The following is a 22,857-nucleotide window of genomic DNA, read 5'->3' as shown; positions in this document are numbered from 1 at the left end:
TCCACCAAAAGCTTTCCCAGGGAGAGACGTGAATCCAAAGTCAGTAGAAACATAATCAAAAGCTTCGAGGCATCCCTCTAAAAGAGCTCTCCTTTTCCCTGCATTCACGCATGGGTGTCTGAGGCAAAAGTGAACACGGAGAGCAAAGGTGCGCTTTCTTGTACTTGTTCAGCAATTGGATTGTTCATACACAGCTTCACACTGCAACTAGCATACCATAATGTAAAGCAACTCCTTTGGTATTGCACAAATTACTCTGCATAGAATACCATGTACAAACGGCCGAACTACACAGTCGAACCTTAAATACGTTTTGATCAAAGGCTAATGTAGTAGGAAGTGCCCCGAACCAACTCAGACTGATACACATTCCCCCAACAGACCTCCAATACTGCAAAAAACAGATATTTGGAATCCTTAGCTATCCCGGGAGGCGTTGTACACGGACTGCAAAAGAGCTCCCACCCATTCGCCACTTCCAAGACTGCATCGCCATGACTAGGGTCTCTATAGGGGGCATGTAACCGCAGACTTATTGAATACTTGATAGAGGGATATCTAGTGTTTTCCAAAGGAGCTATATTCTCTTGTTTGCTACCATCAGAGACCCTGACAAGTTGAGAGGAAGGGCTAAGGTGTGACCTGTTGTTTCCTTTTCGCATTTTGAGCATTCATAACTCGCTGCACGTAGCATCCAGCGCACACATGGGTTCTTGTAGTGTTGAGCGAAGGTTACTCTAAAAAAAAGGATATAAACAGAAAAAACTATCATTTACTTATTTTCTACTTCCCAAGTACATGTAACCAGTGGGGGACAAAGTGCCAACTGCTAAACTGTGACGCCCCATTTCTAGAAACATACCCTGCCGTGGTGTGCCTGGGCTGAGGGAAGAACAGCTGCGGGCTTTTCTTAAGTGCGAGGTTTTGCAGCTATGTTTTTTTTCTAACAGCGCTAGCTACCATGGATGGTATTCCTCACGTTCGTTGGTGATTGTCGTTTCCTAGCGCATGTTCGGCCTCAAATACTTACCATGGTGAATGGGTTCTCCCTTTTAATTTACTGTTCATCCTCAAGGTGGTCTCTGCAGCCAGTATTGTGGGCAAGCGGTCTCAGGTATGGTGTCTCTACATTCTTCCTTTCGCTGCCTTTATGGCATAAAATTGACAGTGTTGTATGCATCGTCCGTATGTGCATGCAGACCTTCATTCCGAGTCTTCGAGACACTGCTGAACTAATGTGTACTTCAATTCGCTTTGCACAATTTACTGGTTTTGTGTTGTGTGGTAGCAGGAGGCGCACACATTTAGGCGTTCGACCCAAGATAGCCAGCCGCTGCGGTCGCTTTGGTTTGGTCACTCGTTCGTTATTGGTAAGTTCGTGCTCCGTTTTTCAGAGGTTTCACTTTAGTGGCTCATGCATACATTTGTTTTTTTCATCTATGCACTTTCCGCGTTTTTACGCGCCTGAAGAGTAGAGATAGGGCAGGAAGTCGTAGGCTGTCCTGCATGCAGTTAGCCTCGCAGGACATGTACAGAACATGAAGATGTGTGTTTTCCAGTGTGGGGAGAGTTGTGACGGGCTACAGTTGCAGAGCAACCTGATATCTTATTGCATTCACATCGAATGGATGAGCACAAAGCAGCTTCGCCGTATTGTGTGGTTCCACCAAGTGCTCGATCGTAGAGCCCCCTAGGAAGACCAAATCCAATACCTATGCAACATTTAAAAATCATTCATTGCTCCCCGGAAAAATTTATTTCCTCCCCTGCCTTCGGCCCTAACGAAATAAGAGGAAAGGGCACAGGTGCGATGCGGGTTGCTGCACCATGTAAGCACTCCAAACATTCGCGGCTTGTTGCAAATAGCATTTAGCACACATGTACGCAGCATCCCATATGTCTGTATCAAGATGACAGTAGTCTGCAATTAATTCGAAATAAGAGCAGACAAGCCAATTACCCACCATATACAGATGGTTTTTGATATAACTCGAGTAACAGAAGGTGTTAAAGTGTAACTAGCTCGTAACGGTCAGCAGCATGAGCTGCATTCCAGGAGCCCGCCTCGATACCTGCAGGATCCTGCTATTCATATCTCCTCACATGCAGCTCTGAATATCTGGATTGCAGAAAGGTTGTATTAGATCAATGTGAATGGAGGCTTTTGTTTTAGAGTCCAGTGACTAGAGGTGCACGGTGGGATGTAAGCTTGTTGCGGGGAAGCGTTCATAAAGTATTGTACACGGCTTGAAAGTATTTCTGTCTTGGTAATAAAACTCCTTATTTGAGCACAAACAGTACGATTTTCACATATATTGCATACAATCTAAACCGATTTGTCGTGCGGGTACAACGCATGTGGGACCGACGTCGCTGCTGTGTTGTTCTGGCACTCCCCTGTTCAAGCGGCCAACAGACATTTGCATTTTACCGTGTCTCTTCCCCGCACTACTCTGTCTTCTCCGATATACGTATGCAGTATTCTTTTAATTTGCTAAAAATGAACATTCTGACGCGTGTTGTGTGCTTGGTGACGGCTGTCACATTGTGGGAAGAGTACAGCAGGAACGCCATCCATCCGGCAGCTGCGTCGGCTCCTATACCTGCAGCGAAGTCTGGAAGCCCTGCTGCGCCCTCGAATAAAGACGTTCAGGTTCTTACGGATGCAAATTTTGAACGGGAGACTCAGGCAGTAACCGGCTCTACCTCAGGTGCGCGGCAGCAAAATACCCAGCCTGGTGCAGCTGTCTTGCTCATAATGGTCATTTTGGCTCCCCACAGTTCGTCTTTGGCTCCGAATCGCACCATTTTAGGGACTTTGGGCTTGCCCTTGAGTGCGAAGTGCTAGTGAATGGATATAATAGGGGCACTATGAACTATACACACTGAGCCAATCTGCATGTATCTATGCGTACGACACTGAATACAGTATGCTGAACACTCTAATCCACAGGAAAGCTTTCCATTGCTTTGTGGGCTTGGGTAATGCTGTAGGAGACTGGTTTGTGAAGTTCTACGCCCCGTGGTGCAGCCACTGCCGTAGCATGACCCCGGCATGGGAGGAATTGGCGTCAATGTTGAAAGGGCAAATCAATGTTGCAGATCTCGACGCCACGGCGAACGCACATACAGCCACACGCTTCGGTATAAAGGGCTTTCCTACTCTACTTTTTCTAAAAGACGTGAGGGGCAGAATTTGTTTATTTTCTCTGTTGAGTGCTGCATTGGGACGCAGTTAGTGAGTGGTGTGCATATCATCTTTCGCACTTTTTGATTTACTCATTCCAAGATATGTGCTCTCAGGTTCCGTATGTGCGTGCTTTGCTGTTCGTAGGGCCAAATGTACGAACACAAGGGCAAGCGCAGTGTTGATGCGCTCTACGCTTTTGCGACAGGTGGCTGGAGGGAAGCCACTCCCCAGGTTAGCTTGGAGCCCCTGCCCGGCCGAAAGAACCCGTGAAAAAGTTTATTTACTTTTATGCTAACCCCAGTGCATGATTCTGCAACCCATCTGTGGGTGCTTCTGCAGCCAATTCCACCAGTGATGTCATTCTTCGATACTATGAAAGGCGAAATCCTGTCGGCAGTTTATCAGCTACGTGATGTCTTCATTCAGTCTCCGATCCCCCTCTTTCTACTTTTCAGCTTCGGCTGCATTATGGGGTCCGTGTTGACCTGTCTATGCGTGGCCATGTGCGGAGGAACAAAAAGTCGGGAGAAAAAGCTTTCAAAATCTCTAAAAAAGAAAGATTAAGAAATTTACTGCAAAGCGCATCGAAGCGGTGTCGTTCAGTACCAGAGAACTAACACAAAGGCGATTGCTGGACCTATTTTACTCAATTCGGAATCGACGTGGATTCCATGCAAGCTATCCCTCGGCTTGTGCAGCTGTTCTCTGGAAGTTACACGGTCTCAGTGGAGTTTCCAAGCAGCTCCAATGTTCCCTTTCGATCGGAATTATATGGGATTGGCGCTTGCCGCACAAAAACACGAGCTGGATGCGACTACCGTTGTGGCGGCATGCGCACCAGTTATTTGTCCCAGCTGCCCCTTTATAGGAGATGCAACATAGTTTCGGCCACTGCATCCGAGAGTTTTAGAGTAAGCAATGCCTCACCTGAGGGTCTCTGGTGTGGAAATTGCCTTTAATGGGGCAGCTTTTGTGGCGATGGAGTCCAACATCACGTGGCCCTTCGTCCGGAACTGCTTTTTAATAGTTAATGGTATGGCACAGCACGTGAACAACGCCTACGTGCGGCTTGTGGCATTAGATATGGACCACACTTAGATGCTGTTTAGTACCCATAGACCGACAACTTTCGATTATTCTGCCGAATATGCCAAAGCAGATGAGAGCAGCATCATGGAAAGCTATTGCCAGTGCAGTGTTTTCGAGCTACCAAAGGATACTATTACACTAACACGGCATGCTCTGGGGACTCTGGTAGTATGCTTGTGGCTTGTGGCGTGAGATGTGGATTGACAACCTAGAACCTGCATTCGGACAACGAGGGCCAGATGGCACGTGAAACGCGAGGAACTGGAGTTGCAAATAAAATTAACCCAGTCCCTCGGTTCTGCGCTAGCGAGCCCAAGCGTAGTTCAACTACAAATAATATACAACGCACGTGTGGCTACGTGCATGGGTTGATGCGCCTCGCTATCTCGAAGCTTGTTGCGTGTACCTGCGTTTCTCACACCTACCGCTATAAGCTAGGTTTTTGACTTCCTCTTTAAGATAGTGATGGAATCTAGACTTAATCATTAGCTCCTCTACTATACTGCAACTATTAGCAATAAGCTTGCCCAGTAGTGCGGGTGAAAAAGGCGCCCTGGTGCGCGCGAACAGTTAGTCCACACATTTTGAGGCCTCGTTTAGTTTTTTGTGCGATTTCTACTTCCATGAGTCAGAGCCGTCTTTCTAAATACAGTATGTTTATTGTCTTTCGCCATAGTATGCTGGTTATGGTAATGGCTAAAAATTTCTGTCGCCTGTTGCCTCCGGGTCAGATCTTCCTCTTTGCGAATTTTTCTCATGGAAAATTCACAGGTAGTGATCCAGCACTACCAGTGGTTGAAAGGTACAAATTATTTGTTGTCCTGGTGCAGCAAAAAGAAAAGCTACTTTTCTTTTTGAAGGTACGACGGTGAGAATGCTCCCTACCAGGCTTGCGGGCGCAACCTGCCGCTGCCGCTAAGATTGCGGTTCCTACCTATTAAGTTACCAACATATTTCCAAGGATTGTGCAGTTTAACCTTATTTCATGCATAAGTTCCTCCAAACTACTTGGAATATTACATCATTCTTTGATTTTCGAATTTACGCAGTAAGAGCTTGATCAATCAATGTTCTTGTTGCTTTTGCACAGTTAATTGCCCCACGGTTCTTAACTTCACCACCGTGCAATCAAAAGCCCACTCCCATTCCGAAAAGCCGGATCCACAGAAGCTGCTTCACAAACATCGCCAACAACCAAGGTTTCGTATATGACTCGCAGCTGGTGGGTTCTAGCCCGCGGCACGCACACGCTCGGATGCTGCAACGAAAAGTGGATAACCTGCCCCTCTGCAATAGTGGATTCCATGATATGTGCATTAGCCGATGGCCTTCGGCACAACACTACGACGATTTGCACGGGATACTTCATGGGGCACTCCAATACAGCTGTGGCGATCTAAAGCTGGCGAATGCCGATTTGTCCAGTGGTGCACAATATCTATGCAATGTGCATATATTATATTTGCATGCAGCACATTCTCACTGAAAGAGACATTACACGAGGCCTTAGAAACGATGAATGGCGGAATGAAATAGTGTTGAGCCACCCGTAGCATCGCGTGACGTCGTGAATGGAGCAAGCAGAACTCACTTCCTAGCACAGCCCCTGACCTCACATGCCCTGGCTGAGCGTATTTTGAACACGCCTGAAAATCCCAAGATTCGTGTCAACAGTTATTGAGAAGGCATTACACTTAGCCAAGAAGAGTTGCGTATCATTATCACTAGTTATTTCAATACTCCCCAATTGTATTCTGTTGCTCCGTATGCTGCATTGCACGAACTTGCTTAATTATAGCTACAGACAAATAATTTCAGTCCTAAATATTGTCTCGCTTAGCTTACGCGCAGGTGCGCTTATGGTTAGGGATTCGGTACACATCATAACGCCGTAACCTACGGTAGCAGGCCTTTGAGATGATTAACTGCTAGAAGTGACAAAGTGGCTGTTGCCAGCAATTAATTGGGAACGCCACAATAGCACCAAAACTTATCGCAGTAGGGCCTTTATCGCCAGCGGAATGCTTGAATGCCATGGAAACAGATTGTAGAGTTGTATGTCAGTGAGTTAGAGCAGACTAATAGACTGTACCTATAATAGGTGGAGTCGCACCACCGTGTACCTGTACATATCCCATGGCCACGACAGATCCTCATATACACCAGCATTTGGCTAGCAGTGCGATCAAGTGGGGCTATGTTCTGGGTGCCCGTGGCATAACGATCTTGAGAACAGAATCACATTGCGGCTCTAGTAAAATGTTACGGAACATTTGGGTGTCGCCCATGCGCACTAGCTGGGATATATCGCCTTTTGAGCGCTGACCCAAGCCTGACTTCCCGGAATCTATATGAGTATGCGAAGCAAGCACTTTAATTGAACTTGCTTCAAATTGCGGTTTTGATGCACTATGCACAGATATAAGAGGCTCGGTAGGATGAAACTGGCCTCGGTGTTGCTGGAGATCTCCAATAGGTTTTACGGACTCTTTCCTGCGCAATAAGCGAAAAATTACGCTTGACTGAGACAAGAGAAGATGGCTTTTTGATGTTCGTATTCCGACTACATTAGCCTCCGAGTTACTACTACGGGGTTTTTAGTGAAAAGGCTACACTATGAACACAACACTGAAGCAAGGGATACCTAAGCTAGAGCATATTACGACCATACTTTTGCATATTTGAAAGGACTTGTTGCTGCTGTATCTGCCTTTCGGACTCAGCCAGCCTGCATCTGAGATGAGTCACTTGGGCGATGCGCCTTTCCTTCTCCATCTGTGCAAGATACTTGCAGCCTTCGGCGTTATGGGCTGCGGCTTTTAATTTCCCTCTAAGAGCTTCGAATTCCTTTTCCTTGAGCTGGATTTCGTTCTCTTTATCAACAGTCTTTTGGGCGACGTTCATGAGCGTTTGCTTTAGCTTATTGTTCTCTTTCTTCAGCTTTTCGTGCTCGCATTTTATGCTTTGTAGCTGTTGTTGCAAGCGTCTCTCGACCTCTTGAGCCACACTGTTAAGCATGGAACTATGTTGTGCGTCCTCCGCAGCTGCCTGCTCAGTCGGGTTGATACGCTTCTGTGCAAAAGAGTACTCTTGCGAAAGCCTCTCCTCCATACTGCCTGGAAATCGTGCGCCGTCGGATTCGGGTTCCCCCACCTAATGCGCATCCAGAGCACAAATTCAGTGGAATTTCGTAATTGCCAAGTAAGAACAGGCAAACAGATGGAGAGTTTTTTTACATTATTGAATTCGAGAGCACACTGAAGGTGCAACAACGAGATGCGCATATTTGAATGGACGAGGTTTTAAGGGATGCAGCCGCTACACAACACCACGCTTCTTTTGGAGGTCTTCCTGAAGCTTTATGCCTTCACCAGCTTCTCTTTGAACAAGCTTATAATACCTTATTTGCAATGAATTCACTGACTGGGTCTAACTACACGCATCAAATATGTTGCAACCCACGCGCACACACTCAAAGACTGCCTGGAGAACCGACCCCAGACCCACTCGCACCCATAAAAGTGCCATCCACATGCTTAACATCACTAACAGGCGACAGAACGTGCATGAACACATAAGACAACAAACATCAGGCCTCACTCTATACACCCAGCCTCATAAAACGCTCTTCTGCGCCTGCATATTTACATCCTGTCGCTTCTCACATGCTCTCTACGCGTGAGCATACGAGCGCAGATGAAAAACAAGTGCCGCCTGAAGCACAAACCACTCTACCCTCACTACCACAGCCAACAGCCAGACAACACTATAAGCAAATACAGCTAACCGAACCATGCATTCGTTCTCAACACACTCACGTTCCGGGTTGCCAAGGACTCCAGCTTGTCAGTCGAACCCAGCCGCAACACTGATTCAGCCTTCTCCGCCTTCTCTTGAAGCTTCACTAAAGACTTCCGCAGGCTTTCCAGCTCGACATCTTTCTCCTTCATCAATGCCTACGCATCCAACGCACTATATCGTATGACAGATGCATTGATACCCACCCACGTTCCAAGTGTACTCCAGCAGAAAGAGAGCTCTCCCGTCCCACGCAACCTCCACAGTCAAATGGATGAAGCAATGCACCTCTGCCTCCTGTGCTTGCCCCTGCGTCTCGGTCAGCTGGCGCCTTAAGCTCACTACACTCTCCTCTCTCTCGGCCAGCTCGGCGACTAGCTCTGACTGCAGAACAGCAGCAGGAACCAAAATGCATGCATGCATGTACACAAGCAATGGCGTCGCGCGCAGTCATCTTTCCACCAATCTACACACAAGCATTGCAACAGTCATCGACAAGGACTCAGCGAGCACCTAGCTTAATCTTTGACGCTCGTGCTTTCACATTAGTTCAGGCTATGAGGCTCTCCAGATTGGCAAAAATCTTCCACACATATAAGGTACAACGCAAATTCAACAGTCGCTTAAACACAAGCGACCAAACCATATCATCACAACCAACAACCAGACAACACTATAAGCAAATACAGCTAACCGAACCATGCATTCGTTCTCAACAAACTCACGTTCCGGGTTGCCAAGGACTCCAGCTTGTCAGTCGAACCCAGCCGCAACACTGATTCAGCCTTCTCCGCCTTTTCTTGAAGCTTCACTAAAGACTTCCGCAGGCTTTCCAGCTCGACATCTTTCTCCTTCACCACCGGAGTGTTGACAAACCCACGGTATCGGAGGCGGTAAGGGAAAAGAAGAAGGTTCTATGTTTAGTGTAAAATCCCATGAAAAGCGCAGCCTATTTGTGTGGACATAAAAACTCCGGGAATGCCCGACTGCTCCAGCCCACCTGTGCCTTCTCTTGAGTCTGTGTCAGCTGACGTTTCAGGCTGGCCGCATTCGCGCGCGCCTCATGTATCTCTTCTACTAGCGTAGCCTGCGGGCAGCAATAAGGTCTGCAAGTATTAACCTTCTAGCAAGCAAACTGGCAAAACAACATAGCGATGCATACACGCTTGCCTTCCCTACGCCTTACACAGTTAGCACTTCAGCACTATCCGTGATACATAAAAGGTGATCCCCAAGAGTCACAACCGCTAGTGCTCCCAGCAACGCCGGATGAAACCGGCTTGCCGTGGTGCCTCAAAGCTCACTCTTCAATTACGCAATCCTTTCCCAAAACACCAAAATGGAGCTGTTACAGAGAGGACACTCGAACATTCAAGCGTGAACAGCATCTCCAGCGAATTCTACGTAAGTTATGCTCATTTAGCCAAAACTGCCGGAAGGCGCATGAGTCAAGCTAAAAATCTAAACACACTTGGCATGGGTTGCTCACTATTCGGGTAACCAATGCCTCTAGCTTATTGGGGGCACCAAAATGCAACAACGGTTCAGCTTTCTCCTGAAGATCCCCTGATGACTCTTTACAGATCTTCAGTGGAATATCTTTCTTCACTGAGTCCTGCACACCCAACACAATGCATGATGCAGTGCAGATGTGACTGTTAGTTCTTCCCCCTGTGTAGCTCGGCACTTGAACAGAAGACGCGCAAGACCACAGAAACCCACCACAGCAGCAGGCAGCAATGCACTTTCGCCGCTGATTTGTTCTGCAGTTCTGTCAGCTGATGTGTTGGGCTCATTACGCCCTCCTGAACCCCGGCCAGCGCGCTAGCAAAATGCTTATATGCGTACTCCTAAAGGCGTGAAACCGTAGTATCTGTAGATCTGGGGTCGCAACCTCTCGTGAACAAGCTAAAAAGCAGTGAATCAATGCCTTTCCAGGTGTCCACATAACAACTCCCACCACTAAACGACAAGCAACCCGGCAGCCTCACCACTGATGTGCTTAAAGCTAGTACTGAGCAATCCTTTGTCAAAGTTCCCCAAACTTTTCACCAAACTTTACAGACGCATTCTGGTGTCTTCAGGAGGCCCTTACATACTCAACCGCAATTACGACCAAAGCTATAAAGCATCCTGGCGAAGCACAAAAGCTACTTGCCTTCTGGTTTGATAGAACGCACGTTTCTCCTTACCGATGACTTCTCCGTTTTAGGAGAATCCGGGTGCAACAGCACTTCCACGGCCCCCAGCTTTTGCTCAAGCAGCTTCAAGTGGTTGGTATGTTCGTTAAGATCAGCGTATGCCTTCGCAAATTTTGCTGTTTCCTCCTGTGGCAGCATGAGCATCATGCACTTAGACACACGGTCCCCTGAAGTTAGGCACAGTATGTAGTACACAGTATATGAATTGTCCTTAAAAGAACGGCCAAAAGATATTGAATAGGGTTTGGCGCCATTGGAAGGGTCGGCCATACTTACCGCTGCCAGTTTCTTGGCCTGCCTTTCCGCCTCGTGTACTTCGGCCAATTCAGTCCGCAGCTTTTCTGCCTCTTCGTCCTTGGCTTCTAGAAGCTTTCGTAGGTCTATCTGCATGATTCATGCAATCGACGGAAAGGAACTCAATTGAAAACAAGCGAAGTTGATGAAAAATACAGCATTCGTAGACAGTGCAACGATTCTTCGCTGTGTGTCCCGTTTAAATCAAGACCCCAGTAAATGTGACTGCTTACAATATGCTCATTAAGACTTTGGATGGCATCGCTGGAGCTCGTAAGCTTCTCCTCGATGGATACCTGGTTTTCACGCCAGTCAAACAGTTGCAACCTCCTCAATTCCAGCAATAGTCCACCCCTCAGTTTCATATTTGAAGCTATAATATTCGAGCAACCTTGTCTGTGCTGGTATGAGGGGGCAGTGCATGAAAGAGGCGAAAGGAAGGGTATGCCTGTTACCTTGCGAAATCGGTCCGATCGGATCACCTAAGTACTGGCAATCATCGGTTACCATATAACACAGCCTGCTTGACCAGATGCTCGTGCCAGCTGTTTGAATTGCATCCTAAAAGCGTGAGAGCGAGTAGCAACGGTCTAATCAGTGAAGCACCCAAACACTATTCGCATTAGCTGAATGTGCACTTGCCTTTTCATCTTTCAGTACCAATGCAAGCCTTTGCTGAACCTCAATCTGGCGCCTCGCGACCTCCTCTGAAGTGCGTCCGTCCTGTGGGTCCACATATCCCTACACATTCAGATGTGACATCTAGTTTGTACGATTCTTAATGAATAATAAAACACATAACTTCGGAGCGTACATAAAATCTCACCCGATCAATTTGGTGCAGGGTCTGCCGCTGCATGGATATCAATGATTCCAGTTGGGATTTCTCTTCTTTTAGGTTTTGTAGCTGGTGTTGGAGCCGAGCCACTACGGCCTGGCAGTGCTCACTACTGCAGGCTGCGAATTCAAGAAGTACGAGCTTTGGTTTCATTAGTTAGAAAACATGGACACAATCCTGATACTATGGAGCAAAGCTCAGATTACAGTCTATATCGAAAAAGCATGTATCAAGAAGGTTGAATGCACTATAAAGGGGCTACTTCTGAGGGTCTTACGGCCGACGGGATCCCTGTGAGTGCTTGGGGGGGAGCAAAGGGAATCTTCAGCCTTCCTACAAGTGGCTTCGCTGGTGAACGAGTTATGACGAGATTGCAGCCAGCGGTGCACTGGGAGGGACTCAGCTCTGGCAGGGCTCCTCTCGCCTGTGTCGTTCTTCGTTTCTGTTGGTTTGCTGTTTGCCCTAGTCCAAAGCCTCTTCATCTTCCGTATCGATTGAATCTGACTCCATGCATTCAAGACTCGTGACCAGGTCTCAAGATAAGACCACTGCTGGTGGGCTCGTAGGATGAGATGACGGCTGTCACTGAAAATGCCAAGCCTCTCCCTGTTGCACAGTGGGTTCGACGCAACTGAAATATAAAAAGGTTGCGCAGGTGCCGTGGTGCAAATTATATTCAGGAGAAGTATTGGTCTTTTTTGATGCCCTCAGCTTGATCTCTTGTGGTCAGACCGGGCATAGGAACAGTGCATCTTCGCCCTTTCAGTGCATTGCCCCATCGAGTCAGAGTTCGCGAGACGCATCATACACTTTCCAAAAGGCTCACACATCCATGCTTAGTATTTGACAATTCAAAGCCTGATTGTGGTTCTGCCGGGTAATGCATGTCTTCTGAGCAATTTCATGCGCGAAATACGTTCATTTGCCGTAAGCTCCGAGTATTCTTCTGGTCTGCCGGCGGAGGGCCCTTGAGACTGCGGTCACTTAGTACAGAGTCAAACTTGGGGGATGAAAAACAAATATATAGACGTGTATCGCAGCTTTGGAATTGTATTGACTCAATGTACTGCTGCAGCGATACTTGTTAGCCAGCTCACTGTCGCGTTTCTACCTACACCTCTTCGTACGGGACGCTGAATGCACATCGCCGCTAAACATATTGCCGTGTGGAAAAGCTTACCAAAAAATAAACTGAGCTTGTTCTAACTGAATTGCTCCATGCATTGAAAGGAAAAGGATAGATAAAACGAGCGACTACTAGGACTCCCGATCCACGCTTGTCATGCAACATCGACTGGTTCAGCAGCATTCATATAATGGCTCACAAGATCTTGAGAGCATTATCCAACTCATCGAGATGCTATTATGTCTTCTTGGGTGAAAATGAAATCCATTGTTGCCTTCAAATGCCTACACTGAGATAATGGGACTGTATAATATCTGCGCCCACCGCCCTGTTCAAGGATTCACCAAGCTCTTGAGAATACCTGAAGCGGCTGCTCTGGTTAGGTTTTGGGAATAATTATGCCTCTTGATTTTGCTGCCTATTGGCTTCCAGTTGTCGCCCACTTGTGATTTCGCTGAGACTGTAAATTCTTCTTGCACTCCTTTGTTCAGGGATTCACAAAATTTAAAAGAATACGTAAACCAGATACACTAAGAGGGTCTTCGAGCAGCTATGCATTTTGGAATTCGCTGTCTTTCGGTCTTCATTTCTGTTCCAAGCGAAACAAATGAATAGGGGCCAAAGTATACCACTTATTCCACCGTCCTTTGAGGCAAAGCCGTGATATAAAAAAGGCAGCTCTTTTTCCCACTTACCCAGGCGTTTGGTTTCTAAAGAGTACTTATCCCACCGGGAATGCGAAATTGCAACAAAATCAACTGTATATGCAGAGATACATCAATTTCATCTGAGTGCCCTCACACTTGCAAACCCTGCACCAGAAAACAATACATGATGTCCGACGACCCACAGGTAGTGCAAGCAGGCCACAGCGGGATTGTATCCAGGGCCCCCCTCTACTTTGTTACATTGTGCAGTCACGAAGAAACAGCGGTTCTGGCATCTCATCTAAACCAGATGCCTCCTTCTGCAACGATGTGTTCGCGCCACAATAATGCATTTGGCGACAAGGTTTCTGCTAAGTCATTGATATGACAAAGCTACTAATTAAAGCCTGACCTGAACTGCAGGACGTCAGAAAGCAAGACTATATGTGAGAATATCACTACAAGCATCGCGTTTCATTGCATTTGATACAATTTAGGATACAAGCAAAGCTGCAAGCATTTCCATGGGGAAACCGGAACAACCCGTACAGTCTGTATAGGAAACTCATTGAATTCTGCGTGGTCATCATCTTCTGAACACTGCACTCAACACTGAGTGACATGCGGGCTGCCTCTGTCTCGCAGCAAACGTTTGACCAGTAGATCCGATGAAGAACTGCAATTCTGGTGAATCTTTTTGCTGTTGACCGGGGAAAATTTGCTGAAGATGCTGTGCTTGTTGTGCCTGATACATCATTTGCTGGTGACGCACGTGCTGCTGCAAAAAGTACTGCTGCTGGGCATTGTAGCTGCAGGGATTATTGAAAACGAATGTCTGCCTCTGTGGAGCTGTGCTGGCAAGCCACGGCATAGCCCCCGAACTGCCATGCGTTATGCATGTTTGTTTGTGATGTGCCAAGTTCTCGCTACCCTGAGGCGGCGAAAATCTGGAGTAATCAGCCGGCAGCGATGAGCGTCCAGGGACGGAACAGAAAACGTTGTTATTCCATTTGCTGGAGGTCATAGCTTGCCCAGCTGGCAGCCGGTGCTGGTCCACTGCGCCAGAATTTTGGCCCGCAGGAGCCACAAGGCGCACTGCCGTGCGTAGAGTTCCACTGCAACCTGTTGTAGGCAGTTGGGTTTGCCGTAACTGAGCTCTTTGGACTTCTGGTGCTATTGAGGTGGGTAGCGGTGGTGGGGACGGTTGCGCCGTACTCACGTGGTTAGCCTGTATGAGAGATCCAGGCTTTGCGGTTGGGACTCCAGCGATATTGCCCTCCAAAGCAGAAGCACTCTCTTTTGAATACTTATGCTCCGATAGGTTGGTGCCAATCCCAGTGCACTGGGTCCCTTTCACGCTGACAACTGAGGGTCGTATGACTGCTGCCGGCTTGTGAGCAAGTACAGTCTGACCGTGCCTTCCACCGACTACACCCTTAACCAAGTCTGTTGTACCACTCCGAATGGGTTCTGATTGTTCTGCTGCAAGATCTTCACATTGCACGCTACTTGTGCTTGCAGCATGGGAGACTGGAGGAGGCGCGTTTACTGGTGCCTTCGAAGCCTTTAATCCCATAGGGCTGTTCGTGATGCGTTTCGCTTCAAGGGGTTTTGTCATCGGGGTAAAACTTGGCGCGCTGTCGGCATTGTGACCAGCATCGTTCACAGAAGCGTTTGCAAGCGGTTTGATGGAGGGGGGTAGAGGGGGAAGCTTCTTTTTCTGACTGTGGGCAACATTTGTATCGCTAACAGCTGCTTGGCCGATACCTGGATCCACGTCATCGGTGTCTATGGCCACCAGCTGACTTAGATCCTCAAAGAGTCTTCTCGCAAATTGCTCCTCTTCTGGGTCCTTGAGAAACTCCACCAGTGACTCCCTTCTGCGCATTTGTTCCCTACCGCTGGAGAAAACAGGTCCACAACTCCTTCGGCAAGGCATACTCCCGATTTGAAGAGCAGCAGGAAGAGGCTGTGGTTGTGTAGCCCGCAGGCCCCACCCTACGCTCACAGATTGTGAGGCAGAAGGGTGGGCTACGGCAACATTGGTTGGCTTCGTGCTAGCCCTCGAAGCTGAACGAACAGATGCCGGCCTAGCGCTGTGCCCGTGCGTCTCGCGCTGCTGGAGGCTGTGCTCTTTCGGTAGCCTTGCCTTTCGGACACTGGCTTTCCTCTGGGCTGTCAAGGTCGTGACTGCTGAACTGTCTTTTTTGAACGAGGAAACCTCACTTTGTGCATCTTTTCGGGATGTTGTAACATGTGACCTGCTTGATTGAGAAGCGTCGCGGGCTGACGGTGCAGCTGGGCCGTGTGAGACTCCTTTCGCAACTGTAAGAGTCACGGTTGGAATTCGTGCGTGACTGGGTGTCAAGTAGATGTTTGAATCCAGCGTCTTTGTCTTGCGTGGGGTAGTGGCTTGCAGTAATCGAGGGCGTGCAACAGAAGGAGGCCGCGATGGAACAAGCTTGGTGCCATTTTTGTGACCGCTCAGACCGAGGAAAGGAGCTCTGCTGTCCATCTGCTTTTCAATTGAAACACTGCCTGGAAGAGTTGTTTTGGAAGCAAGAGCTTCTGTATGCTGGGGAAGCGTTCCTTGTCGAGACAAAAGCTGAGGTGGCTGGAGTGGGCGGGTGGCGGCAGACCGGCAAGAAGTGGTGTCATTCGCACTTAACAACCTTCCTTGTGCTGGATTTGTTCTTGGATTATGCTCTAGATTGTGGCGTTCCTTAGCAGCATTGGCTGTTTTGGTTTGCTGTCCTGTACCAGCTATCTCCTTAGGCTGCAGAACTGCAAGCAGTCCTTCATTGCGCCTTGCTTCAGCTCTAATGGCAGTGTGACGAGCACCTGTGCTGTTTAAAGATGCTTTACGTGTAGGAGAATTGGAGTGCAAAGTTGCTGTGACTGGCTGGGGCGGTGGAGTTGTCGGGTGTCCTGTGCCCACAGAAAATCGAAGAGCTCTTTGCGCCAGGGGCTGGTCGGATAAGGCAAGTTCATCGATGTGTTGTCTGAGTCTCGCTTCTGGCCAAATGCTCGCCAGCAATGCAACCATTGTATTGCCTTGCTCAACAAGGGTACTGAAAGACATACACCAGGCACAACACACGCACACACACAATAACGGAAAAGAACTTGAGGTCTCGTGCGCGTGCCAACGCAAAGGCTGAGTGCTGCCACGCGATCCAGCGCTTCTCACCATATTTTCCGGCTGAATTTCGGTATGACGTCCTCGACGAACTTTGTTATGCTATAAAGCTGCAGTGAACAGGGTGCACACGTAAAGCTTCGAAATTTCAGTGCTAACGGCAGCAATGAGGTTGCCAAGGAGGGATGGAGGGCCTCGTTGAAACTCGAAGAATGTACGCACATTTTACTTGCCCTACTGACCTCTGCTTGGGTTCGCTGAAGCAATCTGGCTAAATATTCCTTTTCTTCAATTGCAGTAGCTGCCAGTGAGCGTGACGTTTTTGCGGAAGCCTGAGGCGCAGCCTCTTTCACGACGCTTAAAGTTGTTTGTACAAGTGCCTCTCGCAAAGAAAACGAATAAAGCCGAATGGGCAGACCAGTAAGGGTCTAATAGTATCAGGTGCTTGAGCTGATGCGTATGGGATAAGCTTTGATGATTTATAAAAAGGCAGCTGACCTCAGCAACGGTATAACGCCTGCTATTACTGGCGCTTTCTTCTTGAAGGCGAAGGTACTGAGCCGCACACACAACACTACAGATCTATCCTTTTACACGGTGGTCTTAAAGCTCGATTTACTACTCAAATCTTGTCTGCAGCAGACAACAATGCATCCCATGACTCACTTCATCCTGGAAAACCTCGTACTGCCGCCGCTCTGTCGCCCGTTGTCCTGAAATGCCAATCAACCGCAAGTTCAATACCTTGCAAAATACGGCATACTCCGTTCCACAGCCAGGAGAGCACTGAATTTGGCAAATTTACGTCCGCCTTATATATGCGAAAGAACTGAGGCTGCCTGATTTAAAGGTCGTACTTTGCTCTGCGGCTAGCTGGTCCTGAGCCAGCCACAAGGCCTCTTGTAGCTCTGCCACTATTGCGATGTCACAGCGCCCGTCCAGCTGATCGTCAAGAGCGCGCGTGTCCAGATCTCCCTTAGAAACATTCGCAGCAAATTCCGGCTTGCTAAGTGCTCAAGCAAAATCGGCAGCTGAGCAATACCAGGCAGTGCTACTAATGCACACCGCATCAGTTTTCATCTAATCTGCATCGACTTGTGCCTATGTGCAGTAAGCACTGGACGCACTATCAGAGACTTTCCAGGGGAAGGGGACTCAAGCCGGGTTCTTTCAATGGGTAGGTCCGCGGGGGTCTCCTTTCCATCCACAGTAGTGCCACCAGGGGCCAGGCTCTTCCGTTGAGGTTCCTCGGTAACGAGCCGGAGGGACCCAGTGGGGCCGCCCATGGCGTGCGTCTCAGCACAGCCAGCTATAGAAGTCACTGGTGGCTCTTCAGTGTAATATTTCATCGGCTATGGAAGATGCTGGAGCTGCACTGACGACAGCTTGCCACTTCCGGGTTCACTTTAAGGCATTAACGGCGTTCCCTAGGGGGGTTTTGCAATTGCATTGGTCACTCCAGCCACTTTGTCTTGCCAGAAGAACAAAGAATTCTGGTGGAGTCCGCGGCGAAGGCCAGTGTACGCTCATACTACAGGGCCAGCTACGTCGGCAGAGCAGCGAGGTCTCCGATTAAGGTGTCCATCACCAGGTGCTTTCCACCGCCGATTCGACTCAATAAGTCACAAGCAATGCTCAGAAATATTTTGGAGAAGATATAAGCCCGGATGAGGACCTAATCAACGTAAGGGCGGGCCGAAGGTACACTGGATCAAGCGATGGGTGCTCATCAGCCTTGGAGCTGGTGGCGCTGCTGCAGCAGGCTACGCATCCATCGGGGATGCATTGCACGAGATGCTTTGAAGTATGTAAATCATAGATGCATATGTATGTGTACATAGCTGATCGGAAGTTTAATAGTAGACAAATGGATATTTGCCCGCAGGCTATGCATGGGGGCCTGGACTTTACAAAACTTTCTGTTGCCGATATCGAGAGACAACGCACTGAAGTTCTGCAATTCTTACATTGAGCCTGAGAACTACGAAAATTTTGCGAGCTAGTCTTTCTTGAATATTATGCACATGCTGTGGGGAGAGCTTATTTCAATAATAGTCTGTCCGTGCAAAGACAAGTGGAGTTTTCCCCTCGGCAACGTATTCGCATTGCAGCAGCGGCACATGGATCTCATTTCATACGGAGCGCAAGTTGTTAGCAGAGCACTAAGCCCCTGTACGTTGCACTGGATAGCCTGCTATAGCGCTGTTTTCACTCGACGTTTTGCTATGTAAAGAATGCCATTAATTGCCTACATTTGTAGCACGGTAAGCTACATATTTAAAAAAGAATCAGCAGACAATTGATAATTTATCAGGTCACTTTAATAAGTGGCTTGTGGTCGGTATATGAACTGCCTAACTAGCTGTGAATGCTCGAAGTGCTTGGAGGATATAACAACAGGAGCCGTAGCTGCTTTACTCCCATCTCACAAAGGCTGAGGCCCGCGGGTAAGCGAAGAAAAGAGCGCTTGTCAAAAATACTCAAGAGCTTCCTATCATGCGTGTGGTTTATCTGGAGATAAGTGTCTCCTGACGAAGATCTTATATGGATCATTATATGAGCGACCCTGCTATGTACAAAATTGTCTAATGGTTGCGTTATGGATCGGACGAACTGCGTACAGAATAGCAGAAGACTTATCGCCCTATCGCTAATCCCCATGCAGGCAAGGAAGCGCAAGAACAGTGCAAAGGAAAAGGCAAAGTGCTCGTTTACTGCTAAAGAGATAACAACGAATTAAAAGACACACTAACGGACAACGAACGAGGCCACAAGCCAACACGACTTCGGTGGCGCGATGGCTTGCGGTCGGTAAAACGTTGAAATATGTCAGCCTCCTGCTACAAGAAAATAAATGACAAATAAAGCGTCAAGACTTAATCAAAAAACACACTACTGCAGCAGTGATTTCACGCGTCCTACAGCAATGCCTGCATACGAATACGGGTGTTATATGCAGTAACGTCGGTGCGTCAAGTCGACGTCGAAGCCCTCAAAAGAGGTATAAGCAAACAAGCAAAAGACAGCATATCTGAATGTGGCTGCTGACCTCGAACCACCAGGCTCATGCTTGGATCGGAAAGAGGCTCCGGATGTGCTGTGCACTGCTTCCTTATTAACAGACTTAGCACAAGGAAGAAACCCAAGTCAAAAAATTGATTATTTTTTGTTTTGGATTAAATGCCAAATCATGCAGAAGAGTCCAATTAGTGAGATCTGGCTGCCCATCTGCCTTCGGGTAATTCGCATCAGTGGTCGTAGTATTTTCAATTGAAACCTGCCCATAAATATACGGCAGCGTGGACTCACAAACTTTGAATCTCTTTCCGTTTTGATGCACCAAAGAATTCTCTGGAGCTTCCAGCTATGAGTTGAGAATGAGTGAACGACTTTCTTAGTCGTGACAGCGCTAGAGAATGTGATAAATGGAGCGCGTTTGCTAAGTTTGTCGACAACGTTAGTAAAATCCTGATCTTTGACCTTTAGCGTTCCAGCAATCAAGCCCATAGTATCAAAGGTAAAGACCATGCCTTACATGTCTCAAATTTTGCACGATCTGGCTGAATTCCAGCAGCCCGAACACGAAATCGCAGAAAGGCAGTTGTTCGAGTATGAAAGGAACACCTACGCGCCTTCACATGCTACTGCAAGTCCTTTAACAGCCAAAGCGCACGCCTAAGGCGCTGTAGGTGCTTCAGGCCTTAATTCTAACTTTTGGGGCTAATTACAAGGAAAGCGTCCATCTAGACAGCCATCCAGCCATCCTTGATAGGCTCATAAAATCCCGATTAGCTCTATACAGCTATTTAGCGGAAGCACTTATAGGTACAAGCACCACTCAGGTACACTTGAGTTTGGAAGTGCTAGTGTGGAGCGCCGTTTTGTGCGTGTCGTCTGGGTGATAGGTGGTCTGATAAATGTGCGTAGAGGCAAATGCCAAGTAGATTGTTGAGTAGGGTAGTTTCTTCTATTGCCAATATACGGCTGCACAAATCTCCGATCCGCAATGTACGCTTGTTCAGGGGCCTACAGTCATCAAATACGCACTACCGTCTATCTTTGCCCGGTTTGAATACCGGGTCATGGCCAACAGCGCTGGTCAATTTCAGCACACTGACCTTTTGTAACAAAGCCTCCTCCTAATGTCCTATATCATCTGCCTGTAATAGAGTCTTAGATGCGGCGGAGCATACCTTAGGGCATACCAGGGTATTAGCTAGATACGGTGCGCTGGACGACCAGCATATGTCCAGCCTACTGGTAGGGAATCCCTGCAGGCAGACGATTTTCTTTGCATGAATAGCGCCAATATAAAGTGCTTGTTCCCTCAATAAACAGGCCGCAAAAGGCATTTATACCTCTTCACCTTGGGACGAGGTACACCTTTAAACGCCCATTGATACCTTGTAGTTGTTGTTCGTGCTTGGAGACGCCATGCTTGTCTAATTTTTATCATCTCATCATTGCATCTATAAACATGTTATTGGTTGAGCCATAGTGCCTCCCTATTAGCTAAGGTGCTGCTGCACTCACTTCGGCCTGCAGGCCGGCCTCTGCCACCCCAACAGGCGTTGTCCCCCATCAACTATCATCGCTCAAGGATTTGTTTTCCTATCATGTTGCCACAGAGAACCAACCTATTGACAAGTCAAATAGCATAATCAAAGTCAGACGATTGTTATAGGGAAACCTGACATGCTACTGCATCCACAGCGAGTGGATAATCGAGGAACAGCTGCGTCGAACACTGCATTGCCACCAATGTTACGCCCAATTCAAGGTCCGCTCAGGAGGACACTTCTTTCCAGATTCAATCAAGATTTAAGAGGGTTTTTGGCACTTTCTCAGATGGCTTTCTTTTTCCGCATACAAGGTTTCCACGGTCCCTGGCAACACAGAATAGGAACCGCTAGTTTGAGTCTTGCTGCACCCTTGATGAACTCCGAAAATTTATCGATGGTTTCTTCTGGCTTCTGGCACACAGTACATGAATTGTGCCTCATCTATTGCATTGAAGGTACGTCTTATTGAGTACGATTTGGAGATAGACAACCCGATTAAAGAATTGCTTACACACGACTGCTTCCACAGTACTCGTTGAGTAGAAAGTGGGTAAGTGTAGCACAGGGACCACCTTACGCTGGACGAAAAAAGCAAAAATGGTAGGCAAGAGCATAACTAGCGGCATAGCGTGCAGTTCATGGCGGATTGCAATGAAGAGTTCACTACAAAAACAGTGTCACTGTAGCTCTGCCCTTGACTCTCAAGTTTTGGGGCCTGAGCATAATAAAGTGATAGTGATTAGTTGCACAGTAACAATTTCGAGCGCAAGGCATTCATTCTCGTGATGACCTGTGATTTGTATTGTCATATTTTTTTAGAATGCAGCAGTTTGACTTACTTTGGCAATCTGTTTGTGTCCCTTGTTTCTGACAGGTAGTCAGTGGTTATCCATAACTGCTTGCTAAGAGCAGGCAATAGGTTAAACTGCTACGAGCTTTGAGCCCTTAAAGCTTCGAATAATTTGGTAGCAAAAATAGTGGATATTCCATAAGCTCATGTAGTTTGCATAGTGCACGGTACACCTATCTCAAGGTTTTCATGTCACACTGGGCGAGTTCTCCGTTTTGCGTTGAGCAGGCTATTTCAAAGGCACGACGATATATGTATGGAATGAATTAGAGCCTTCAGGACTGATTGTACTGGCATAACAACTGCCATATCCCCACAACGTGTAGTATTTTTTGCAAGTGGTACTCCATTTTTTTGGAGGCATGGGATGCTTCCAAGCGAATCTGACTCTGGTCTTGTAGTTCCCCCTGGAATATAATGATAGTGCATTAAATTGTGAGTGGTTGGGAGGGCCTGTATTCCAGCATCCGCAATGTACAGAGACTCAGTGTGCCGGTTGGCTAGGGCTCGTGACGGGGTGTTGCCATTCAGGTACGATTTGCCGAGCCCGTCGGGAGCTTGGTACCGGCATCCTTCAGCTCAACAAAGGTTTTGTGTTGCTAATTTTTATGGATATCTTCCTACGAGGTTCAGAAATAAGCTCACGATGTATCGGTGATTTGAAAAGGGCCCCCGAAATCAGGGCTAGCTACAGTGGCTGCATCGGAAGAACATTGCAACGGAAGCCACAGACGTTCAGGGTCCATTTTCACAGGTTTTTCATGGTATTGTTCGGTTTTTAAAATTGTTCAACCAATCTGGTCAAGAAAGGTATTCAGGTTTCTGTGATTGGTGACCTCTACTGGTGGAAAGCGCAAGAGATGCCAAAAAAGCCCTCACCCAGCAACTTCACCACAGGTGTATCTCGTATTGCTATTTAGGTTCCCAAAGCAAGGGGCAATCTTGATGTTGGCTCTTTAGGCTTTTGCACTTCCCCAGCTGCAGCAAGAGGATCGTGCAACTACCCCACAACTCCCTGTGGACACGTCGTCTAGACTGACTTTCGTGAGTGGGACTCCTTTCTTGTGCCCACTCTGTAGCAACAAGCAATTGCTTGGAGGTGGTCCACCGTCGTTTCTGCAGG

The 22,857-nt window shown here is 47.8% G+C and overlaps 3 protein-coding genes across 3 annotated transcripts; 1 reads left to right on the top strand and 2 right to left on the bottom strand.

Moving 5' to 3' along the window:
* Positions 1–2,500: 2,500 nt before the first annotated feature.
* Positions 2,501–3,754, top strand: LOC34619763 (thioredoxin domain-containing protein). The gene is made up of 4 exons (XM_022733040.1): positions 2,501–2,711; positions 2,995–3,182; positions 3,335–3,421; positions 3,530–3,754. The coding sequence occupies exons 1-4, from the start codon at positions 2,501–2,503 to the stop codon at positions 3,752–3,754; spliced, it is 711 nt and encodes a 236-aa protein (XP_022588678.1).
* Positions 3,755–6,474: 2,720 nt separating this feature from the next.
* Positions 6,475–11,892, bottom strand: LOC34619764 (COP1-interactive protein 1). Its single transcript, XM_026337667.1, has 12 exons — positions 11,688–11,892; positions 11,399–11,529; positions 10,806–10,868; positions 10,555–10,662; positions 10,270–10,404; positions 9,800–9,901; positions 9,060–9,164; positions 8,803–8,928; positions 8,366–8,461; positions 8,098–8,235; positions 6,951–7,432; positions 6,475–6,772 (listed from the first exon to the last, which is right to left on the bottom strand). The coding sequence occupies exons 1-12, from the start codon at positions 11,890–11,892 to the stop codon at positions 6,475–6,477; spliced, it is 1,989 nt and encodes a 662-aa protein (XP_026193452.1).
* A 976-nt stretch (positions 11,893–12,868) lies between these two features.
* LOC34619765 (flocculation protein FLO11) lies at positions 12,869–17,671 on the bottom strand. Its single transcript, XM_026337666.1, has 8 exons — positions 17,450–17,671; positions 17,180–17,324; positions 16,989–17,035; positions 16,821–16,877; positions 16,565–16,654; positions 16,374–16,432; positions 14,159–16,254; positions 12,869–13,014 (listed from the first exon to the last, which is right to left on the bottom strand). The coding sequence occupies exons 1-8, from the start codon at positions 17,669–17,671 to the stop codon at positions 12,869–12,871; spliced, it is 2,862 nt and encodes a 953-aa protein (XP_026193451.1).
* Positions 17,672–22,857: the final 5,186 nt, after the last annotated feature.

This window comes from Cyclospora cayetanensis, unplaced genomic scaffold, assembly GCF_002999335.1.
Source record: "Cyclospora cayetanensis isolate NF1_C8 unplaced genomic scaffold, CcayRef3 CcayRef3_contig_2, whole genome shotgun sequence".
NCBI lineage: Eukaryota > Apicomplexa > Conoidasida > Eucoccidiorida > Eimeriidae > Cyclospora > Cyclospora cayetanensis.
Note: the sequence above shows the minus strand (reverse complement) of the source record. Positions and strands in the feature narration are given on the sequence as shown.